Raw genomic sequence first — 24,532 nt, forward strand, 5'->3', positions numbered from 1 at the left:
GAGACAGACAAGATCCAGTGAGAACGACACACCCTGGAGAGAATGGGGACAGCAGTGCAGATGAGGAGACTGAGTAGGGCCAGGCGCTGGAGGCACTTCTCAAGCCCTTCTCTCTGTTCGTAGGAATTGGTGACACGTTTCCATCTGTGCACAGAGACTGCTATCGAGCCACCAAAGATCAATCATTTTATAAACAAAAGCTATTTGTGTGGAAATACTTCTCTGATATTTTATAAAAGCACAAGAACTACAATTTCTAGAGGCCATGTCTTTGGGGGAAGATCCACTGAGGTTTATTTTTTCAAAAACAAAGGAGAAGGCTTATCTTCTATTGAGTCTATAAAATATGACGGTGGACAGCCCTCTCATTCATGTCCTGGAATCCCCCGAGGGAAGGGGAAGGGTGCCCAGTGTCACTGAACCTAGCCATGTCCCCCAGCCATACATCCCTGATTTGCATTTCCTCAGACCAAGGACACCACGTGGGAGGTGGGGTCCTTTCCTTCAGAAGAAACACAAAGTTGAGATTCTAGAGTGACCTAAGGCTGCAGGCCACCATGGCTCATGTGGGTTGGGGCTTGTGGGGGCGGGAGTTGAGGAACCCATGGGGGCCCTGATGCCCCAGCTACTCCTGCCCGGAGAAGTCCAGGCACCTAAATGGGGGACCAGAAGTGCAGACTTGCCATCCACATTTAGCCCCAGCCCCCAAGCTCTGTCCCCTCCATGGGTAAGCTGTCCTGAGCCCACGGCCCATTTCCTCTTTAGATCTTCAGCTGCCTCTTACTTCTGAGACCCTTGAGGCCCAGCGCTCAGACACACAGACATGAAGTGTTCCTCAGAGCTTACGGCATCTTGCTTCCTCCACAAACACTGCAGTAGAAGGAGGAATCTGACCTCACAGCAAGTGTGTGGAGTCTGACCTGGTCTGTCCAATGCCTTAACTCTGGCCCTTGTGACACTGACATGAGTAGCTGGGGTCCTTGAGGTCACGGGGCACCAGAGAAAGAGCTGGGATCTGTTTCTCTGTATTGCCTGTCTGATTCAGGAAGGGGCTGTCCCTGCCTCCAGCCCCCACCCCACTCCTCCCACTGTGCATGGGTGTGCACGCACAGGCACACACACACACACATGAGCTACTGGCAACAGGAGAGTATAGTTTCTTAAAGCTGGGATGTCACTGGCTAAGTGGAAACAGTACCTGGCGAGACAGGAGGCAAGGTAACATTTCTATCATGTTACCAGTTATGTCATGCTTTGGAAACCTGGGCAATGCGGGTAGGTCAGAAGATTGTGCCAAATTTTATGTTATCTATATTTCCTGGGAGTGTAGATGCAGCAAGGAGAGCTACACAGTATAGAGACAGCTGCAGGAGGTCCACCTCCGGGGGTCAGGGGTTCGATCTCAGAGAAAAGGGGCTGTGATGAGCTGAACAGATACCCCAAAAGGTGTTACTTCCTCAAAGCAGCCCTATGAAGCAGGTATTATTATTCTCATGGCCAGATGAGGAAGCAGGCTGACAAGAGATTAGGCAACTCGCCCAAGGTCAGCTGGTAGTGGAAACAGATCTTGAACCCAAGACAGGCTGACTCCAAAGCTTGTGGAGACAGCCAGTGCTTAAAAAATGTTGGTGGAATGGCCGTCCCCCAGACATTGGTATCACCACGACTACCCCCCGACTGTATGGTGATTCCACTTTAATTCCCACTATTCCTATTCTCCCACCTCCGGCTCACACATGCCCACTGAGCCTCCCACCATCACATTCCTCTTCTGGCGCTCGCCCTCACAGCCGGTCTGCCTGTTTCACAGGAAGAGAAATCTCTCCTTGCCACCAAGGACAACCCCTGGGCCTATCACTGGCAAAGAGAAGACATCCGCCTTTGCCCCTTCTCCATACACTACCTTAATCTCCACTTAAATCCAAATCGTGCCACTCACTTGGCTCAATACCCTCTCAGTCCCAACTGGCCTCCCATCAACTTAGTCACTACAATGGCCTCAAGGTGTCACAAGATCAGGTCTCAGTTCAAATGTCACTTCCTCAGAGAGCCCTTTCCTGTTCCCAGCTCACCCACCACAGCCCTTCCTCCACCCCAGTGCTCTCGGAGCTCCCCCCTGCTTTGCTTGTACTTAGTAGTATCTACCTCCACGTACAACTATGTATTTACCAGTGGTTTACTTGTTTATTGCTCAACACCCCCACTAAAATATAATCTTTATAAGGGCAGGGGCTTTAACAAATTTATCGCTACATGCTCAGTGCCCACATGTTGTGTTCAATGAGTATTTGCTGAATGAGTGAGTGAATGTTCACATCACCCTCATCCCCAAACAGTCTTTTCTTGTTCCCCTAGCTTTCTCCTCTCCGAGTCATCTGCTTCACTGTCCTCCCTCCACCCCCCGCCATTCTTGTCTTCTCTTCCTCACCTGCGGTTCATCCTTAACCCATTAAACCTGGCCTTGGCCTCCACCTCTGAGAAGACAGTGCGACCTGAAAGGATGGACTTGGGCATCAGAAAAAAGGGAAACAGGAGTTTGTAGGTCGCTTCTCTCTTTTACCACGTGATTGGTTGTCTTATTTAACAAGTCTGAACCTCCGTTTCTTTTCTGAACAAATGTGCACACTATTACATACACCTCAGGATGGCTATGAAGATTAAATGAGATAATACCTGACCAAGTACCAGACCAAAGAAACCTTAGATGCCTGGTCAATTAATGCAGACCACTCTTTTTCATTCTTTTTCTTTTGGCAGCTGGCTGGTAAGGGGATCCTAACTCTTGACCGTGGTGTCATAACACCACGCCCTAACCAACTGAGCTAACCAGCCAGCTCTGACCATTCATTTTCTGTCTTTTCATTTGCTTCTTTCTCCTTTGATGCTCCTTAACCACCTGAGGCCTCCCAGGGCGGTGTGATCTCACTCGCGTCTCCACCTACACACTGCTATTGACTCTGCCTCTAACGCTGAGCTCTGCTGAGCTTCAGATCCCCAGATCCAACTGCCTAAGTGTGCTTCAGGCAGTTAAAACAGCACACATCTAAAATGTGACTCATCACCTTCTCTCCGCACTTGTTGTGCTTCCTGCATGTCTGGTAAACTACATCAGCATCTATCCAGTCTCCCAAAACCAAAAACTTGGTGCCTTTTAAGATTCTTTTCTCCCCCATTCACTCCATCGCCCCCTCTCCAATACACTGAGTGGATTGTGCAATGGAAAAGTGTGGCCTGCACAACGGAAAGCAAGAGTTGTAGCTTGTGATTATCAACTGGTGGAAGTTATTTGAATCTGGAAAGTTGCTAACACCAGGTATGGATGGATGTGGCTCATAACGCATGGTGCTGCCTGCTACATGTGTGAGACGTGTACGTGTGTGCATTTGTGTATTCCTATGGGACTCACTTCAGCTGGGTAGTTTCCTGTGTTCACCTGGTGTCTTCGTTTTTTTTTTTTTTTCCAGTCAACCTCATCTGACAGGAAACCTACTGTTTCGTAAGGACAAAACTGGTGTATAAACAATAGAAAATTCACATTATGCTCTGTCAAAAAACAAAATTACAACAAATTTAGTTAAAGATCTCGATTGGCTTTATTGTGATTCCAATTTTTGTTTTTGGTGGCTGGCCAGTACAGGGATCAAACCCTGGACCTTGGCGTTATCAGCTCCATTCTTTAACCAACTGAGTTATTAACCCGCCCAATTCTAGATACAGAATAGAATAAAAAAGTGTTCCAATGAGTCTAGCAGAGGAAGTTGATTTTATAGACAGAAAAAGTCTAAAGAAAGCAGAAACAAAAAACAAAAAGCAGATTGGTGATTACAAAGTTACTCTCCTTGTAAGGTGGGACAGGAAGACAGAACCATAGAAATAATATAACTGACTAGTTAACATCAGATTTTTTCAGGCTATCTCTTTTGTGTAAGAATTAAAGCAGAGGAAACTTCATTATCATACTTATTGCAGATTAAAATTGGCCTGTTTGGGAAATTGGCTGTTATCTCTTTCTCTTGACTTCTCAAAAGGTCACGCCACAACCTAAGAGACATGGAACTTAGCAGGAGTGACTCCATTTTGATTTTTAGTCTGGTCTGTTGGGACCTAGTGCAGGAAGGTAGTCCAAAACAATGTCCTCCAACCATTTTTATTTAACAGCTCTAATCATTCCCTAATATAGCAATTAACGCTGGAACAAATATGGGTTTTCAAAACATGCATCATAACAAAACTGAGTATATATGTGTGACTGTATAAATATATAAAAATCCTAAATGGTCCTTGTGATGTAATAAGAAATATGTATTTGGTCTCTGCCCCAGTTCCTGGTACACAGCTTCTAAGACCCTTGTAACTTCCTGAATGATAAGAGAGAGGAGCATCTTTTATTATTCATAAGCCCCTTTCCAACATATGAGTTCACGCTAATGAGGTGACTCTTGGAGGATGTGGGCTGGTTGCCAGAAGAACCATCCAGGTGATTAAGAGGTTAGAACTTTCAGCCCACTCCCCTACCTCTGGGGAGCAGAGAAGAACTGGAGATTGAGTTAATCACCAGTGGCCAATGATTTGATCAATCATGACTATGTAATGGAGCTTCCATTAAAACTCCAAACAAATTGGACCTATATACCTCTTCATCTGGTTGTTCATTTTTTTTTTTTCCGGCAGCTGGACAATATGAGGATCTGAACCCTTGACCTTGGTGTTATCAGCACTATGCTTTCCCAAGTGAGCTAACCAACCAGCCACCAAACATCATTCTTAATGGTGAAACAGTCCCTCTAAAATCAGGAATAAGGCAAGGATGCCCTCTATCACTGCTTCTATTCAACACTTCATCAGGGGATCTAGCCAGTGCAATAAGATAATGGTATAAGAATTAGAAAGAAACAAAATTGTCATTATTTATAAAATGACATGACCGCCTACACAGAAAACTAAAAAGAATCTAGAGATAAATTATTAGAATTAATAAGAGTATATTTAAGCAAGGTAGTTGGATATAAGATTAACAAAAACTGGATTTTTTTTACAGCAGCAAGTTATAAAACACAATTTAAAAAATACATTATTAACTGTAGCAACCAAAAATATAAAGTGCCTAGGAATAAATCAAAAAAGGTATGGAAAGACTCCTGCTTCTGGCCAGGATAGATTAACAGAGACCAGATCTAGCCTCATGCCTGAAACAACAAAAAATTGGACAAAATATAAGAAACCAGTTTTCAAGACAACAGGCATCAGGCGACAAAGGAGTCATAAAAAATGAGATGAGGCTTATGCCTGCCTTAGCTTACTGCCTTGAGAGTTTCCAGACCACAGTGCAGGGAACCATTTGGAGCCCACATATGTGGTGGTGAAACTCCTTTTTATAAACAAAGAAAGGAATGAAGAAATGATAAAAACAACAATTAAGACATTAGTTATCTCTGAGGCGGAGCTATGGAGACAGGATCAAGGAAGAACATACAGGGAGCTTGAATGATGTCTAATGATGTTCTGGTTCTTAGGTGGTGGGTGGTTCATTTTTAAGCCTTCCTCTACTTTATATATATATTGCATGTATCAAATAATACCCATTCAAATTTCAGAAAAACATGAGTGCAAAATGGACTTTATAATTATCTTTGTTTATGCAAAATATTTTCGATATAACATTAAACAAAAATTTAAAGAATTTAGTTCTCCTTTCCCTGTCTCCAAACCTAGCAAGTACTAGATTATTTTCTATTGTTCCAATGACTATAGTCATAGCAGAGGCCAAGGAAACATCTTGTATGAGAGTTGTCATGGAACCAGATTTGTTGTGAAGCAACAATTTATATTCCGGACTGTCCACCAAAAGAAGAAATACAAAGACAACAGATACATATATATAATCAAGGACATTTCTCTATACCAGCAATAATCACAAAGAAAATACCACCAAAACATTAAAACAGCAACAATAACCATTAGTAATTTTACTGAAGACTCACTCACAGAATTTTGACCTGAGAAATGGTGTTTATAACATACACATTGAGACACCCACACTAATCTTACTTGAGGGTCTCCTAGCCCCCTCTTTAGGTTTCACAACAGTTGTGACTTCATTGTACCCCAGATATTTCCTTGGCAAATGGAGCCAGGCCTCCACCTGTCCTGAGCCACCACTCTCAGGCAGCTGATTACAGACAAGTAGCCACAACTTCCATTATCCCAGCAGCTGTCTAATGCATTTGAACCACAAAATGGACCCTTGCTTCTTTCCTAGTCCAGCTCTGTCTTCATAAACTGCAACAGACAGACAGGAGTCTCCAAGGGCACAAAATATTTTTTTTCCAGATAATTTTAAAGGAAAGAGGGAAAAAAAGTGCATGTGCTAATGGACCTTCTATGGCTGAAACAATTTATCTGCAGATATGCTCTGTCTAGCCACACATTGATCAATTTGTTATGCTGCAATAACTGAAATCGGTGATTCTGTCTGAAGGCAGTGAGAAATGGTGTGTCCATCTGAAGGGAATCAGGGTTCTTTCCACTATATTGAATTGGCACTTTAGCCCGTAAGTATAATAATCTGTACTTTTAAATTCCTCAGATTCAGTGAAATTTCCAACTTCCTGAAATACTTATTTTTACAGATCCTATGCTGGTCTCTAAAATTTGAAAGCATGGAAAAGAAAAATAACAAAATTAAAGTGACAAGTTAACTACGGGAGCTGATAACTGGGAGAAAAACAGGAAATTTTTCTGATCCCCAAACTAAAAAGAAAATAAAACGATCTGGCAGAGAAAATTATGAGTGGCAATAGCACAAAATCATGCCTTAGACCTTGTCTGTGCTTGGCACTGTACTAGTAGCATCAGCACAAGCTCAAGTGGAATCCAGAGGGGTCATATCACTTGAAATTTCATTCAAAATATGCACAGAGCCAGTTTTTAGGAGCATCTGAACCTTTCTCAGCCAAAATTTTTTAAGAAAGCGAGAATTGGGTTTAAACCCTGGGAGGGTCAGCCAACATCAGAAGTACTTTCTGTTCCAGGTAGCCCTGGGAGCAGAAGTCAGTGGGTTTTTGGTCTTCCTTTAAGCTTGGCTGATTCCTGCCGGTTTGAGGTTTAAAAGGATATGCTGGAGCATATGCTTTCCAGCAGCACTCCTCACCCTCATCTTTAAGTCAAGAAAAAGACCCATAACAATGCTGAGGTATCTTTTAAGTGCTCCTAAGGCTGCTATAATGCAGCTTTGGGCATGGCCTCAGAAAGGCCATAAAACACAAGCCATATGGCACCAAATACTATTTTGTTCTGGGAATTCTGCCCTTAGACAAAACCACACAGTCATGAATATATAAACAACCACTTTCTGAGCCATCTAACAAAAACTGAGCACTGAGCCACAGCCCAAGGGGAAAGTGGGAAAAGAGGCAAGGCCAACCATGGCAAGTGCTTCCCCTGAGTGACAAAGCGGATCTCACTGGTGAGAGTCCACAGTGGAGGAAAGAGACTATTTGTAATGGTCTTATCTGAAAAGCTACACAGCAAATACCCTGCAGATACCAAACAATACTGCTTAAATAGTTAGAATAGCCAGTGGTATCTAGACTTTGGGCAGTAAGGTCTCTAAAGATTTCAAGGAACAGGATCCAGACTGTAAAAAGGGGAGTCTCTGAAGACATCTGACCTGGACAAGATGCCATCTCTTATGATTATTTCCTGTGTGACTGTGAAAATTAATGGGATGAAGCCCTCGCTGTCAGCAGACAGAAGAATCCAGTGGGAGTCTGCAAAGTAAAATAAACACATGGGCAATTTATGATTTCTTATCTTGTTTGGTAAAGAAAAATATGCTATAAATATGTTTTTTTAAGTAGAGAAATAAGTAGTTGATGATATTTAATGTGATCCTCATAAGATTTTACAGAGAATAGGGATATGGAAGAACTGAGCATTATTTAGAGTCAGGTTATATGGCAGGAAGAGAATGTTGATGACTCATACCCACCCAAAGTTGGTCACTTAGGCACAGCTAAGAGACATACATCTTCATCCAGGCTAGGCATTTATCATTTAGTGCTATGCATTTGAGCTTTTGTGAGCACACGTGTGCACGTGTTAGGGGTTGTGTGTGAAAGGACGCTACCTCATCTACATGCTGTTCACCAGTTTCTCCAGAAACGATGTGAAGTTGAGAACAGTCTATGGAGGGCCGGCCCGTAGCTCACTCGGGAGAGTGCGGTGCTGGTAACACCAAGGCCACGGGTTCGGATCCTACATAGGAATGGCCGGTTCACTCACTGGCTGAGCGTGGTGCTGACACCACCAAATCAAGGGTTAAGATCCCCTTACCGGTCATCTTTAAAAAAAAAAAAAAAAAAAAAAAGAGAACAGTCTATGGAGAAACATTCTTTATTGTATAGATCTATACCAACCTCTCCACACCTAAGGACGCTGAGCTGACCAGAGCTAGACTAGAATGGCCCAGATAATCCTGAATGATTTGTTCCAAGGTAATCTAGGGGCCACTAGCACAACACATGCTTGGACCTTCCCTGTTTCTTTCAAGTCTAATGTGTCTCACCTTTTGATCCTGTGATTTCCCTTCTGAAAATCTACACTCCCAAAAATAACACATAAAATATGCAGAGGGTTTTTTTTAGTGTTATTTATAATGAAGAAAAATTGGAAACAACCTAAATGTCAAAGAAAATATAACAAAGTGAAATATGGTACACCTCAGAATGGAATATTAACCCCACCCATTAAAAATGACAAGTATGAAGACATAAATGGATGTGTCAAAATAGAAAAATACTAATGGTGCAATATTAAGGGGGAAAAAAATGAAACAATATATTATGTGCAATGTGGTGGCTACAGTTATAAGACTAAGGCCTAAGAAAATGACCATGCTCTACATCTGACAATTCAGTCCCTTACCATCCTTCACACCCCCATGTTTGTTCATTAGAACGACAACTCCTTTAAGAAATATTCTGCATGGAACACTTACTCCATTACACAGAATGAAGAGTTGCCTGATTCTAGAATTGCAATAAAGCCAATTGAGCAATTGAGATCTTTAAACTTAAAAAAAAACAAAAACGAAAAAACATTCTGCAATGGTGCTATCTTTATGTTTTAGTGCTATAGGCACATATGAGGTTATGTTATTTCCCTGAAGTTGCTATACACCGCTGAATAACTCTTTTTTAGTTTTTTAATGTGTACATTTAATTTTTCCAGCTAGGCTGCAAGTTCCCTAAGGGCAGAACCCATCTTTAATGTGTTTTGGTACCTATAATAGGCCTGGGTATACAGTAGGCAATTAATAATACTTGTTAACCATCTAGTGAACCACTGAATGGTTGTTACACCTCATTTTCATTACCAGTGGAAGTTATACAATAGCTGTTGGAAGGAGGGAGTGTTGTGTAGGATCAATTTCTGAATTTAACCTACCATGCAGCATTTCAATGAGAGAGAGGCCAAAAGTCTGCTGAACTGTACTGAGCCTTAGTTTGCCATCACAGAGAAGCATTGCTCTTTTTTCAGCAACAGGACCTGCATAAGAAGGTTTCTTTGAATAAAAAATAAAAGTTGTTAAACTGATTGCAGAAGCAATGGAGTTAACATTTCTTCTTTTTTTGGCAGTTGGCCGGTACAGGGATCCGAACCCTTATCCTTGGTGTTATAACACCATGATCTAACCAACTGAGCTAACCAGTCAGCCTTTTTCTTAAGAATAGAATGTGTACATAGTTTTTGAAAATCCTTATAACCATTATCAACTCAATTTTAGTTTTAAACGAGCTCTATGCTGAATTATTTAACACAACTAAAGGATCAGAACAAAACACAACCGCTAATTTACTGCTCCTTTTGCTCTACTCTTTCCCCACAGTTACCTCATTATCAATAGGAACTGGCTTTCCTGGGATATGACTAAACAGCACCACAGGAGGATGGATAGCAGCCTGAGCAACACAATTTGAGGGTAAGGAACAACTGCTTGGCTCCTTTAGATATAACTAGGAAACTTCATGCTTTCTTTTTTAGCAGCTGGCTGGTACAGGGACCAAAACCTGGATTTTGATGTTAGCAGCACCACACTCTAACCAACTGAGCTAGCCGGCCAGCCCCTCACCTAACGCTTTATTGGGGAAAAAATGTCAAGAAAGACTGCCCTAAGGAGTGGAGTAGTAGAGGATTTACATAAGTAAAATAAACAAACTATGTTCAAAACAGAAAAAGTTCAAATGAAAATAAATGATTAAAAAAAAATTGGGGGGACAGCTGGCCAGTAAGGGGATCTGAACCCTTTATCTTGGTGTTATCTTAGTGAAATTTTAAAAAGTTATTAATAATTAAGTCATCTTTAGAATGACTGTGGCTCGCTCGGAAGAGTGCGGTGCTGAGAACACCAAGGCCGTGGGTTCGGATCCTATATAGGGATGGCCGGTTCGCTCACTGGCTGAGCGTGGTGCTGACAACACCAAACCAAGGGTTAAGATCCCCTTACCGGTCATCTTAAAAAAAAAAAAAAAAAAAAGGAAATGGTTTCAAATATACCTAGAGAAAGAAAATATAAAAATTTTTAGCTCTAATTTAAGACAAATTGAGAGCAAAGAAAAAAGAAAAAAAAAAAAGACACATTAAGAGCCCAAACGTATACCATAGATAACACCAAGGTCCAGGGTATGATCCTGTTACCAGCCAGCTGCCGGAAAAAAAAAAAAAGGAAAGATAAAATATTGTAAGAAAATCAAGACATTACATGTACAATAATTTCTGTAATATACAAAAGGGCTGGCCGGTTAGCTGAGTTGTTTAGAGCATGGTGCTGATAACACCAAGGTTCAGGGTTTGATTCCTATACTGGCCGGCTGCCAAAAAAAGAAAGAAATCTGTAATATACAAAAGCCTTTTACAAACTTATAACCCAATAGGAAAAAATGAGTAGTAGGCAATTCACATTGAATTAGCCAAAAAACATACTCAAATTCACCAATAATAAAGAAAATACAAATTAATAAAGATGAAATAACAATTCACACTGATCATATTGGTGAGCAAAAGGAAAGTTCATATGTTGCTGGTGGACATGTGATGATGCCTTATTAAATAAAAAAATCTTTGAAAGGCAATCTCACAACTCTATTAAAAGTAGAAACATACTCTTCCAATTTACACTTCCAGTTCTGTGAACTAATCAAACAGAAATAAAGGTACTACTTAATAATAGATACATATAAGAATACTACTGCAGCACTATTTGGAGTGGCCAACAACTGAAAACAAAGTGAATGTCAGTCACAAGGGAATGACTGAATAAGCAGCATACTCTCAGCATGAAGTAAAGAGTGTACCATATGACCTCACTGTTATAAAACAATGACAAACCACCCCACACATACCTATATATCTATGTACGAGGGGTCTTCAAAAAGTTCATGGAAAGATTCACATTATCTTTTAATTCTATTTTTCAAGAAACTTTTTATTTATTTATTTATTTACTTACTTTTTTGTCTTTTTGTGACCGGTAAGGGGATCGCAACCCTTGGTGTGGTGTCGTCGCACTGCGCTCAGCCAGTGAGCACACCGGCCATTCACTATATAGGATCCGAACCCGTGGCGGGAGCGCCACTGCGCTCCCAAGCACTGCACTCTCCTGAGTGCGCCACAGGGCCGGCCCTCAAGAAACTTTTTAAAAGTAACGTTGTATACAAGGATCTGTGTTAGATTATTTGAGTATGGAGAAAAATATGGAAGGATCCATGTTAAGCTGCTGGTAAAAGTGGGTTATGGAAAGGATGGAACAGGGCCACATTCAATGCGTAAGGAAAGTGTTCATGATAAAAACATGATATGATCCCATTTATGTAATATTATTGTTTGCATAGAGATGCATTAAAACATTTTATTTATTTTTTTGTTGGCTGGCCAGTACGGGGATCTGAACCCTCTCACCTTGGTGTTATAACACCATGCTCTAACCAAATGAGCCAATCAGCCAGCCCCAATTATATAATATTTTATATGCTTGCATATGCATGAAGAAATGCATTAAAACACTTTAAATGAACATAACCTTTTTTAAAACTGGAAGAGTATCTCTATTACATAAGGAAAAGGTTTTCACAAAATAAGTAATGAAAAAAAATATTTTTTCCTAAATATAAGTTGCTAGAATGTGTGCAGTCATTCACTTTTTCACACCTTGCACTAATAAAATTATGTTATATACTGGTATGTACACCCATCTGGTTGGCAGGCTAGCAGCCAACATAACCAAAGGTATACCAACTTGCTTGAACTTGCCTTGTCTAGTTCAGTGAAGTCCAATGAAAGCACCATTTTCCTTATCGGTACATGTTTCCTGCAGTAACCCCTAGCTGCAGGAGCTTTTATGTATAGTGGCAATTCCTCAAAGGACAAGTTACCTGGTAAATGATGTGAATATAAGGAGGATCCTGAGAGAGTGGATACACTGGAGAGGATTTCTTCCCTTTATGTAGAAAGTCTGTGAGTTCAAAAAGACATCGCTGCATTTCAATCAGGTTCTTAGATAAAACTTCCAGTTCCTTAGATAGCTGATAAGTTTCCTTTTCCCTCTGCATGTTCTTTCTTTGAGGCAAATTAGGAGGGTCTAGTGTGCTGGTGTGGTCCGGTGTGCTGCTGTGTCTGGGCAGTGTTGCTGACCAGTTAACAGGCTCAGCATCTAGTGTCTCTAGGGCTATGGAGCCATCACAGACACTGCACAGAGGACTTTTGATTTCATTGATAAGGGTTCTTCCAGGCCTTCCACTCTGACTACTGGTATTAGCTGTTAACAAGAGCTCTCTGTTTTGGTGACAAAAATCTGGGGAAAGACTTTCAATTAACTTTTTCCTGTTTGTCTTATTTAATACAGCACTGAAATTAGAATAAGCACTCTGGCTTTCATTTGATGTTATTGAAGATTTTTCTTCCAGTGTTACTTCTTTAACAATCAAGCGAATGACATACTGATCAGACTTTGAAGAAGGAAGAAATGCCGTATCAGTGGATTTTTGTTTTCCTACCAAGATTAATAATAATTTTTCTGTCAAGAAGCCTAAGCCTTTAGGTCTTTCAGTTTTATCTAACTGAATTTGCTGGACGTTTGGCATAGAAGATGGAATGACAGAATAGATCAAAATTATATTACAGGTATTGGAAGCCACTGCCACTACCTGTGCTTTAAGATTAAATGCTATTAGATCAGGAACCAAAATGCCTGGAATGGTGACTTTTCTGGTCATGGTAACCGCTTTCTTAAAAGTCACAAGGACCAAATGTGAAGAATCCTGGCCAGTTCCTGTCAAGTAGTCCTTTTTTCTTAGACAAATAAGAGAACTACCCTCAGACCTAGGTTGATTGAAATGGATACAAGTTAGATCCAGAGGATCTGAATATGAAGAAAAGGAGGGAGAAACTGATATTTCAGAATTTGTTTCAGAAGCAATTGCCCCTTTCCCCACAGAAGGCACTTCACCAATAGCTGGTGGAACATCACCTTTAGGCGGAACGTCAAAGGTTTCAGCTGCATTTAAGCCACAGATCTTATCTAGTGGAAGCTCAGTGGCTATAGCAACCTGTGAGTCTACAGTTGCTCTGATGGAGCAGATGTGGCTGTCCAAATCAAACACTGGGCAGAAGGAGCACCTGTGAAGAGTCTTCTGAGCATTGTTCCAAATATAAGAATGCAGGCTGCTGCCTACTGCCACCACCAGCCTCTGGCCATCCTGGGTCCAACACGCACAGTGAATGCGGCCCTGGGCGCTGATGTCCGCTTTTAACCGGGGACTGTCACAGTGAACATTGTGGAAAACAGAGACATCCTGTGCAGTCAACACAGCCAGGACAGCATTCTTTGGGTGCCACACACAGCCCTGGGGAAGGACAGGGAGTGATTCTCTAATCTCACATGTCTGAGACATCAGCTGCTTGCTTGTCTCCATGGTGCTGAGACATAGCTGCCACACAGTGACATGCTTCTTGTGTTGGACAGCAAGCAGAGTGGGTGTGTCAGCTGTACCAGGTGGGGCCCAGGACAGCCCAAAGACATGTTCAAATTGTCCAATGACTCTGGAGTCCCCAAACTTGGCCTCTCCACTGTGAAACTGTAAATCAGTCAAAACTACCTGATTCCCATCAGTCCAGGCAAGGCCATGGACTGGGTGTATTGCTTGATACAATGCATTCAGTCCAGTCCTGAGCAATTTTCCTTTTCCCAACTCCATCCTTTCTGATAAAGCTTATCTGAAAAGATTAAGAAGAAAAGTTACACCATAAGAAAATAATCAGACAAATCCAGAATGTAGGACATTTTATAAGAAAACTAGCTTGGACCCTTCACAGGTCAATACTGTGGGGTGATAAACCAAGAGGAGGAATGTTGTAAATTTAGAGGTGACTAAGCCATAAACAAGTAAATACAATGTGTAGACTTTAATTGAATTGAGGAAATAAAATCATCTACCAAAAAAGGTATTTTTAGAACTAGGGAAATTTGAATACGGAATGGATATTAGAAAATATTGCAGAGTTATTAATTTTCTTAAGTGCATGGTATTATGGTTATGTAGGAGAATGTCCTTATTGTTAACATACACATGTTGAATTACTTGAGATAAAGTGTCATGACACTACAGCTTGCTTTCAAATAGTTTAACAAAAATACCAATTTTATATAGATATGCAGAGATAAAACAAATGTAGCAAAATGTTAATTATTGAATCTAGGTTGAGACTATGTTGATGTTTATGGTACTTTTATTTTTTTGCAGCTGGCTGGTACAGGGATCTGAACTATTTACCTTGGTGTATAACACCGTGCTCTAACCAACTGAGCAACTTTTTTTTTTTGGCAGCTGGCCAGCATGGGGACCTGAACTCATGACCTTGGTGTTGTAAGGCTGTGCGCTAACTGAACTAACCAGCCAGCCCTAGGCTCAACTTTTAAGTTAGTGAATTTTCCAGTTACAAAGTTGAGAAAAGTCTCCTCCATCATCTAATTTCTATTCATCCTTTCACTGCCAAATCAATGAATAACTGACATTTATGTCTCTGACTTTATCAGCACTTATGTCTTCATCTTCCAAAATGGCTTTTACCTCTCTACTGAAATAACACTCAAAAATCACTATTTCTACTTTGTCATATTCAAATAGCACTTAATAATTTTGAGAAACATTTCACATTCTCTATTACACCTGGTCTTTGCAACAATATAAAGTAGGTTAGGCAAGAATTATTTTCAAGTTTTTCATTCTGAACAACTTTTTTTTTCTTCAGGCATTTGAATCACTAAAGAAGGACATGCTAACAGCTGGCCAGTTAGCTCAGTTGGTTAGAGTGTGGTGTTGTGACACCAAAGTCAAGGGTTCAGATCCTTGTACTGGCCAGCTGCCTCCCCCAGTCCCCAAAGAAGTACATGCTCATTGCAATGCAACTCCAACAAACCAGAGTGTCTAAAGCAAAACTGTTTCCTCACACCCCATGCCGACCCCTATTTAGCCCTCCACACTCCCCCCTCCACCAATCTCAAGGCCTTAATAAAAGCATTGTTAACAATTTGGTGTGTAGCCTTTGCAACTGTTAAAGAAAGCTACAAAAACATAGGATTTTATATATGTCATGTTGTTTCTTTTAAACAAAAAAATGCGGTATGAATAAGAGTTCTTGGGTACTAGCAACAGAAACCATTCTGGCTAACTTAAACAAAAAAGAAGTCTCAAGAACCAGTCTCAGGGCTGGCAGGTTAGCTCACTTGGTAGAGTGTGGTGCTGATAACACTATGGTCAAGGGTTCAGATCCCCATACCAACCAATCGCCAAAAAAAACAGAACCAGGCTCAGAGACAGAAAGTAGAATGGTGGTAGCCAAGGGCTGGGAGGAGGGAAACTGGGGCATTCATTGTTTAACCACTCTAGAATTTTAGTTTTACAAGATGAAAAAAATTACGGAGACAGATGGTGGTGATGGCTGCACAACATTACAAATATATTCAATCCCACTGTACTGTACACTTAAAACTGGCTAAGATGGTAAATTTTATGTTATACGTATTTTACCACAATAAAAAATTTTTTTAAAAAAAGAAAAAAAGAACCAGACCCAGAAAACAAGCAGAATTAAGTTAGGCTGGGTAGAATAAACAACTGCTGCCACTATTGAGGGAAAAAGCTGCTGAGAACCTAACTTCATCGCCCCTTCACTTGCCCACTTGGCCGGCAATTGCTTAAGATTCAGAACCTGAGGCAAGCCTCCTGCTGGCTGATCCTAGCATTAGCTGCCAGGAGGAGAGGTGAGGCCAAATTTCCTCACCAAGGCTCCTATAATAGGGAAGGGGGGGGTCTCCCACTCACATAGAAAAGAGATTGCCCCCAAACTAGAAAGAAGTTTTCAAAAAATGACAATCACCACCAGAATCATATGTTACATATTATTCACTATTTAAAATCATGGGCACTTTTCCAAGTCAGCAATATAGATCTGCATCAAACTTTTAAGTAGCTGCACTAGTATCCAAAGCAGCTGTAAGGTATTCCACGTACCATAATTTATTCAATGATTCCCCTACAGGTAGGAATTCAGCTTATTTCCAGTTTTTATTTAGATGTGGATAGAGCCAAAAGTTTAGTGCTCAGTTCACATCACTTTTCTCTCTTTTCCTTCCTTCCACTGCCACCCATTCCCACGGGTTCAATTACCACCTCCTATGTACACTACTCTAGGATCTGCATCACTCTTTCTGGCTTCTTCATGAGTTACAATGGCATTCAAACACATGCTGGGCTTTACATTACGGCTAATATCAGCTTTGCCCACATTCCTTCCAAATTTAACATGTAAAAGAATAACACTTCTTTCTCAATAGCAGCTCCTTCGATTTCTGTTAATAATACCAACATTCTCAATTCACTCAGGCTAAAAACTAGAGGCTGTTTGATTTCTCCTTCTACTGCCTTCTCAATCTCTTTTCTATGTGAGAGGGAGACCCCCCTTCCCTATTACAGGAGCCTTGGTGATGAAATCTGCCCTCACCTCTCCTCCTGGCAGCTAATGCTAGGATCAACCAGCAGGAGGCTTCCCTCAGGCTCTGAATCTTAATCACTTACCAAATCCTGTTAATTCTTAGAACTGTTTCTTAAATCCAGTCCTTGTCATTCCTACTAACACCATCCTGAATCAGAACATCGTCACCTTAAACACAGATGACTGCAAGTCTCCTTCAATTTTCTCTACCTCTAATTTGTCTTTTTCCTCCAGTCCATCTTGTACAAGACCAGTCTTAAAATACTCTTTTAAGTATATCATTTATCAGCTTTAAAATGATGAGATTACTCACTGCTTATTCAATAAAGTGGTTACTAGCTACATGTCTATGGATAGTCAATTCCTCAGTCACTAGCCCCATTCATGTGGTCAAGCACCACCTGTGGCTACCATATCAGACAGTGCAGAATAGAGCATTTCCATCACTGCAAAAAGTTCTGCTGGACAGCACTGGTCTATACAATAAAGCCTGAATTGCTCAGTTTGGCATTCAAAACATTTCCCAATCTGGACCTACCTTATCTCTCCAGCCTTATTTGCTCCTACTCATTAATCTTGGTAGTTACAATACCTGGTGCATTCAAAATATTTAATGACAGTTGAATTAAAGGCCCAGTTTAAACATCATCTCTTCTGAGAGGGCTTTCTTAATCAGAGAACTAAGAATGATTCTTTCCTCCTTTGAACTCTTGTAGCCCTTACAGTCTAGACCACTCATGTGATGTCTTCAGTTTATTACCTGGAATCACTAGCTACTTTTTCACATATCATGTCTTGTCTCACCAACTAACGTGCAAAGTCCCTGACAGCAGGAACTAGACTTAACCTCTTTGCCTATCTGCTTCTAGCACACTTCATAAGTGCTGGCAGTATTTTCCAGATGGACTGTTCTGCCACAATTACATCATATAAGTACTTTCCAGTTGGGTTATGATATTGCCAGGAGTTATACTGGTTATATTTTTGTTGCTTTTAGGCCCTTATAATACTTTTTAAAAAAAATTATTTCTTTGGATTTACATTCTTCTATAAAATACAAATGCTGATTCATCAGTGAGTCAGTGCATGAGAAAAGACCCTCTTAAATGATACTACATTTTATAAACACTAATGACTCTTCCCAAGTCTGAATTTCTTGGGAGTCACATCACTCACAGCTAGGCTCGTCTTCCACTTCTGCTATTTGAAGGCTGGTCTATCCCCACCCTGAACCAGGAGAAATGCACAGGACCCACCAAAATTTGTCCAACACTCTAATTGTGTTTTATTTCCAACCCTGATCCCTGCCCTGTGATTAGAAAGGGAATGCTGCCAGTTTGCTCCCATAGTCCCTGCTGTGGGAAAAACTGGCATCAGATGTTCTCTGAAACATACTGCCTTTCATCTAGACTCAGAAGCTAGATATACAGTTTAAAGAAGAAGAAGGTCCACAGCTCTGCACATACCACCCAACCATCAGCCATGGCTGTTAAGGATGAGGCTGCTGAAAAGACCAAAGCAGCACAGGAAAGTACAAAGATAGTACTTTCTACAGCATGACAGAGATGCATGACTTCACAGCTTCCAGCAGCCTCATCACCCATGCTGCACCCCACGGGTCATTTATGCCATCAGGCTAGCTGAGGCTTATGCAGGCCCTTACAACACTGCCTAAGTAAAGCTCCTGTGAACTATATTTGGACATACTTTCTACAGCTCTTAAATAAATCCAGCCTCTTAAGAAAGGACCAAAACAATGGATATTATATAAGAGATATTCCCCCATCAGTCCATATAGTCCAAATATAGCTGTACACTAGGAATTTCTCGTTTCCTGAATAATTAAAAAAAAAAAAAAAAAGGTTACACTATCATGAATATTAGCACAATTTCTAGATCTTACACAACTCACAGGGCTGGCTAGCTAGCTCAGTGTTATAACACCAAAGTTAAGAATTTAGATCCCCATACCAGCCAGCTGCCAAAACAAACAAACAAACAAAAACTCACATTATCATTTAAATCATGAGGACAAATAATGTTGATCAAAATCATGGCATAATTTTAACATTTTATAAAGATAATATTTAGCCATGACCAAAAGCTTTCTTCTTAGGATAATTCCAGAAAGAAAAAACTTTATTTCTGGTGATTACTATAATGTAGATTCCATGTCAGCTTCACGGTATGAAAATCTCCCCCTGAATCTTCCCATGTACAGAACCCTGCTTAATGTTACTTTAGAGAGCCTCAAGTTGGAAACACTGAAAGTTGGCTTTGCTTCAGTATTCAGCCAAAATCTACTATTTCACTTGGATGTCAGCCTTTGGAAAGCTGAATAGCCCAATGCTTACTCTAATGTAATCTCTGGCATTCCTGAACTCGTATGTGTTCACACATACCTAAGATACATAAAATCAGTAATAAGAATAAGGCATATTAATTGGGTAAGTTGTAATATATGAATATTTACTTTGAAATACAGATAAACATTCTTTTTTTTTTTTTTTCTTTTTTGTCTGACTGGTAAGGGGATCGCAACCCTCAGCACGGTGTGGTCTGCACCACGCTCAGGCAGTGAGCGCACCAGCCATCCCTATATAGGATCTGAACCCACGTCCTCGGCGCTACCAGAGCCGCACTCTCCCAAGTGAGCCACGTGGCCGGCCCAAGATAAACATTCTTTAACTTAGAGTAAAGAACTGCCTCAGGTACATTATACTTTGAAATTCCCTCAGTTGATACATAAATGTATAATAATGTCTGTAAGAATAAAATGTTGCAATAATAAAGACTGAAAGACTAATTTTAGTACAAAAACAATTAAGAATTTTCACATAGTTGACTTTTGAGAAACAGACTAGCGGCTAATATAAATACTAAGAAAGACTATATTAACTGAATAACTAAAGGAAAACATTACATTCTTTTTAGCCTAACAGATACTTATGAAAATTTAAATAAGAATATAAATCACAGTGATAGAAATTAAAGTGTCATAATTCTTTTTTTTTTTTGTCTTTTTTGTGACCGGCACTCAGCCAGTAAGTGCACCGGCCATTCCTATATAGGATCCGAACCCGCGGCGGGAGCGTCGCCGCGCTCCCAGCGCCGCACTCTCCAAAGTGCGCCACGGGCTCGGCCCAAAGTGTCATAATTCTAATCTTTGTAAAATTGCTTCATACACTAGGATTCATAACATTAAACAAAAAACCTCTAAGAACTATAGTTAACTTTTAGCTTTTAAACTCCATTTACCATACCAGCCAGCTGCCAAAAAAATAAATCAATAAACTCTATTTAGGGCTGGCCAGTACTGCAGCTGGTTAGATCATGGTGTCTTTTGTTTTTATTTTTTGGCAGCTGGCCAATATGGGGTCCAAACCCATTACCTTAGTGTTATAAGGCTGTGCCCTAACCAACTGAGCTAACCGGCCAGCCCTGAGCATGGCGTTGATAACACAAAAATCAAGGGTTTGGATCCACAAAGCGGCCAGTCACCAAAAAATCCAAAAACCAAAAACCAAAGATAATCTCTATTTAGCCAAGAGTCTATTAAGTAAGTGGCTTAACTGGGAATTATTTACAGCCTGTGAGGATGAATTAAGAGCAGAGAGTCAAATTGTCATCTCCAATTTTCATGAGATGAAAAATCTCCAAAATTATGTGCAACATCCATGAGTAAATCGTCAGTCCAGACATAATAACAAAGGGGGAAAAGTGTTAAATAAGAATGAGGTACCAAACATCTTGCATCTCACAACCCCAGTTGAAACGAAGTAGCTGTTTAGCATGGAAAGTATGCAGCATGGTGACCACAAGCATAATCCAACAGCTGGAAGTGCTACAAAATTATTTTTCCTGTAAAATAAGGTTAAACTTTTGAATCTAACTATTAAAATGTTTTAATAATAGGATTTTAATAATAGATATGTTTTGTAATGATAATTATGCTAATCGTCCTGACTTGGTCATCACACATTGTACACAGGTTTTTTTGTTTTGATTTTTTTTTGGTGGCTGGCCAGTGTTCACAGGTATTGAAAACTCAACTCTGTATCCCACAAATATGTAAAACCAATTACATTTCAATAGAAAGAAGAAAAAAAGTTTTAATAGAGATGACATTTCAAATTTCTCTTTTGTCCTGCTAGTTCACTATGATTGCCTGTGTGGAATATTGGTTTTTATACTTGGCCATTTAGAATGCAGCCAAAATGTATATTTAGGCACTTCTAGTTCAAACTTCCCTGATCACAAAATCAGGTATACTAAAGATTAACACTATAGGCAAAATAACAGCACTCTTATGGTAGCAGTTCTCGGTTCAAAATTTCAAGTCACTGGCAGGCGTCAGGTAAACAACAACAAAAACATGCATTTTGACTACTAATCCTGCTTGTCTTCAAGTTACTGTAATTATAATTTTTGGATGTACCCCCACTATGATGCTATTCATGGAGAAAATTACACCAATCAACCCAGTAGATGGCTGCCTCAAATATTTTTTATAAATAGATTATATAAATAATAGATATAATATTATTCATTACGATCTCTTCTCCAAAACAGCTCTCAGCAAGCCACCAGTGCCATCCCTGTCACTGAATCCAACGGACATCTTTCAGCCCTGTTTTACAGAGGAGTTAAGTTTGAAAGACAGAACTTGAGAAGTTGTCTTCAGACTCTAAATCCAAAGAAATGTATTCTCTACCAAACTGCCTGGTAATTTGCTTTTAACTTTTCTGTAAGTTATTTCTCATACCTCCTTGCTAGCTTCGTTCTTGTTCTTAGGATCTTTTACTAAGAAGGAACAGGCTGATACATGATGTCACATTAAGTGGTTCTGCAGTGGCTTGCTAAATGGAGAAATAAGTTCTCTGTCACTACTAATGAAGAAAACTGTGATCTCTATCCCACTGGTCATATGTATGTTTTTCACAAATATCCTCTTACGCACTTTTAAAAGACTTTTATTGATAAATAATGCATGATACAGTTTCCTGGGCAGAGAAAATTTCAAATGAGCCAATTATATCAAAGGCAATTTAAATGACATGTTTTAGGCCATCCAATTCAGTCTAATGTCACTGAGGGTGTGAGCAGCCAGGGTAGCACAAGATAAGGATTTGTGAATAAAGTAAAACCAAACATGATAGTAAGTTTCCATAGGTTTATTTTAGAAGAATAAATTTTAATATTTTCATCTTTAGTACCAAGAAGAAATTTGTCATATTTTTCTCAAAAACCTAACAATAATTACAAAAATCTGCTCCAGTCCCTCCTACTCCTGTGCTAGTCCAGGACCTGACCACATCTTCCTTATCTTTAAGGTAGAACAAGGAGAGGTCCCCTTGATATCAGTCTCTTCTTCCCAAAAGAGCCTGGATGATTCGTGTGGTTGGGCAGAATAATCTTTCTAAAAAGTATAGTTCTGATCATTTTGCTCTTCTGCTCAAAAATCTTTGATGAGTCTCCACAGTCTACAGTACATATAAAAAAGTTCTTTCAAAAGGTCTGAGCTCGCCAGTTAGCTCAGCTGAGTAAAGTGCAGTGATATAACAGCAAGGTCAATGGGTTCAGATCCTCGCACTGGCCAGCGGCCAAAACGAAACGAAACAAAATTAGGAATTTAAGTCCTTATATTAACTGATACTGATATACCTTTCCAACTTTATCTCTCTGGTCATAAAGGATTTCCTGAAGAATCTGGAATCTGGAGGAACTAGCACACGTGCACGTGATAATGTGCATGATGGACCTGAGAAGAAAGTTGACAAGTTTAATAAGGGGCCAATAGTTTGAATGCCATGAGAAAGTGAACCAAGTTTGTAGCTATTTCAGTAGAGAAAGAGGGCCAGATTCAAGAGATGCTTCTAAGGCAGACTGAATAGAAAATGATATCAGATAGAATATGAGTAGAGAGGAAGAAAGAAGAATTGAGGATAACACCCAGATTTTTAGCTTTGGAAACTGCTGAATACTAACCGAGATACAGAAGGCAGAACATACTTCGAAGGTAACAAGGGTGTGTAGTGTGTGACAAATGTAAGGTATTTGTAAGGTAGCAATGTCAGAGATAAGGATTCGGGAGTCACTGACGCAGGGTTAGTAGTTAAAGCCAAAGGAATTGAGAACCTCACTGTTAAAGATCAGAAAGACAAGAGGAGGAAGGTTCTGAGGATTTTCAGGTACTCCTCAATTATTCTCTACCTTTTAAAAAAATTTACATTTTGCCTGAAGCCAACCGTTCTCTCTCAATTCTAGACTATAAGCTTTCTGAAATCAAGAGCCCTGGGTATTTTAGAGAGAGAAAAGACCACTGTGTTAGTTGGGTCATGGGAAAGGTAGTCAGAACCAGGACCTGGTGCTCAGAATATGATCATTTAATTATTCTATTTTTTATCTTCTTTAAAGACAACTAACTCATGGTGAAGCTCAAAGAACTTAGGTGAACCGGAGCATTTCCAGTAGGTTTAAACAGAGGTATCTATACCGCCCCCCCCCCCGCAACTTGTTTCTCTGTTTACTGTGTTTCCACTATAAAATAATTTCAAGTTCTTCACACTTATCGGGAGAAAGAAATCATACACAAGAACGGTAAAAAACTAAAAAGAGAATTCACAAAAAACCATTAATCCGAGGAAAATTATTACTACATCCCTCCAGATCTTTTTCTATGCTGTTTTGGTTTCTTAAACTTTCTCAATCATACTATACAACTTGGTATCACTTTTTTTCACTGAACATTATATATTAGCATTTTGCCGTGTTATTTAAAAGCCCTGTATATTATTCTTGAAAGCCACCTCATAAACACTCAGTGAAGATACAGTTTCCTGAACTACTACTACTCGCTGTTGAGACACCTGGTTGCAGCCAACGTTGTCCTACAATAAATAACGCTGTGATAAAGGTCTTTATGCATAAAAGCATTTTCTGTACTTTGGAAGACTTACTCAGGACACATTTCCAGAAGTGTCACGTGTGAGTCACAGGGACTGTATTCACTCGGTCCTCATCCTCCAGCCCCTCACGTGCGGGCCCGCCCCTGCTCCCCGTCCTCTCCGCACGCCTGGATCTCCCTCCTATATCCTGGGTCCCCACCCCCACGTGCCGCTCCGCCTCCCTCCCGGCCCACCTCCAGCCTCCCCACACCCGCCAGGCCCGGCGATAATGGAGAAGAAATACCGTCGGTCTCACCACCGAACAAAACTTCGGTCTCCCCTGAGTGGCTCCGCCTCACCAGACCGCGGGTCAGAAGCCCCAGCAGCGACCGGAAGCATCGGCCCCAGCCCTCTGATAGGTGAGCGGTGGCCGGCGTGTTCGGCAATACCCCCTGTCTATTGGCTTGTGAATGTGTTTCGTTAGGAGAGGGTTCTTCCCACTGGCCAATAAGCTCGGGGTTTGACGCATGGATCTCTGGGAGTTGTAGTCCTTGTGGAACCCCGCCGACCATAAGCCCGCCAAAATTTCTCCCTCC

The 24,532-nt window shown here is 40.5% G+C and overlaps 1 protein-coding gene across 5 annotated transcripts; it reads right to left on the reverse strand.

The window, feature by feature from the left end:
- Positions 1-3,595: 3,595 nt before the first annotated feature.
- On the reverse strand, positions 3,596-24,296 carry WDCP (WD repeat and coiled coil containing). Of its 5 annotated transcripts, XM_063078698.1 has the most exons (5): positions 24,241-24,296; positions 22,714-22,810; positions 12,432-14,271; positions 9,448-9,565; positions 3,596-7,769 (listed from the first exon to the last, which is right to left on the reverse strand). In XM_063078698.1, the coding sequence occupies exons 3-5, from the start codon at positions 14,250-14,252 to the stop codon at positions 7,618-7,620; spliced, it is 2,091 nt and encodes a 696-aa protein (XP_062934768.1). In that variant the 5' UTR covers positions 14,253-14,271; positions 22,714-22,810; positions 24,241-24,296; the 3' UTR covers positions 3,596-7,617. The 5 variants fall into 5 exon arrangements, 4 of the variants coding, with proteins under 4 accessions (XP_062934768.1, XP_062934767.1, XP_062934769.1 ...); XM_063078697.1 differs by lacking the exon at positions 22,714-22,810; XM_063078699.1 differs by lacking the exons at positions 22,714-22,810; positions 24,241-24,296 and adding an exon at positions 24,009-24,084.
- Positions 24,297-24,532: the final 236 nt, after the last annotated feature.

Source organism: Cynocephalus volans, chromosome 14 (assembly GCF_027409185.1).
Source record: "Cynocephalus volans isolate mCynVol1 chromosome 14, mCynVol1.pri, whole genome shotgun sequence".
Classification (NCBI taxonomy): domain Eukaryota; kingdom Metazoa; phylum Chordata; class Mammalia; order Dermoptera; family Cynocephalidae; genus Cynocephalus; species Cynocephalus volans.

Coding starts and splice junctions, on each gene's coding strand:
- WDCP (XM_063078697.1), bottom strand. CDS start 14,252: ATGGAGTTGGGAAAAGGAAAATTGCTCAGGACTGGACTGAATGCATTG. Junction 9,566..12,431: donor ATATTCACATCATTTACCAG/GTAACTTGTCCT, acceptor TTTTATTCAAAG/AAACCTTCTTATGCAGGTCC. Junction 7,770..9,447: donor TCTCATTGAAATGCTGCATG/GTAGGTTAAATT, acceptor TTTACTTTGCAG/ACTCCCACTGGATTCTTCTG.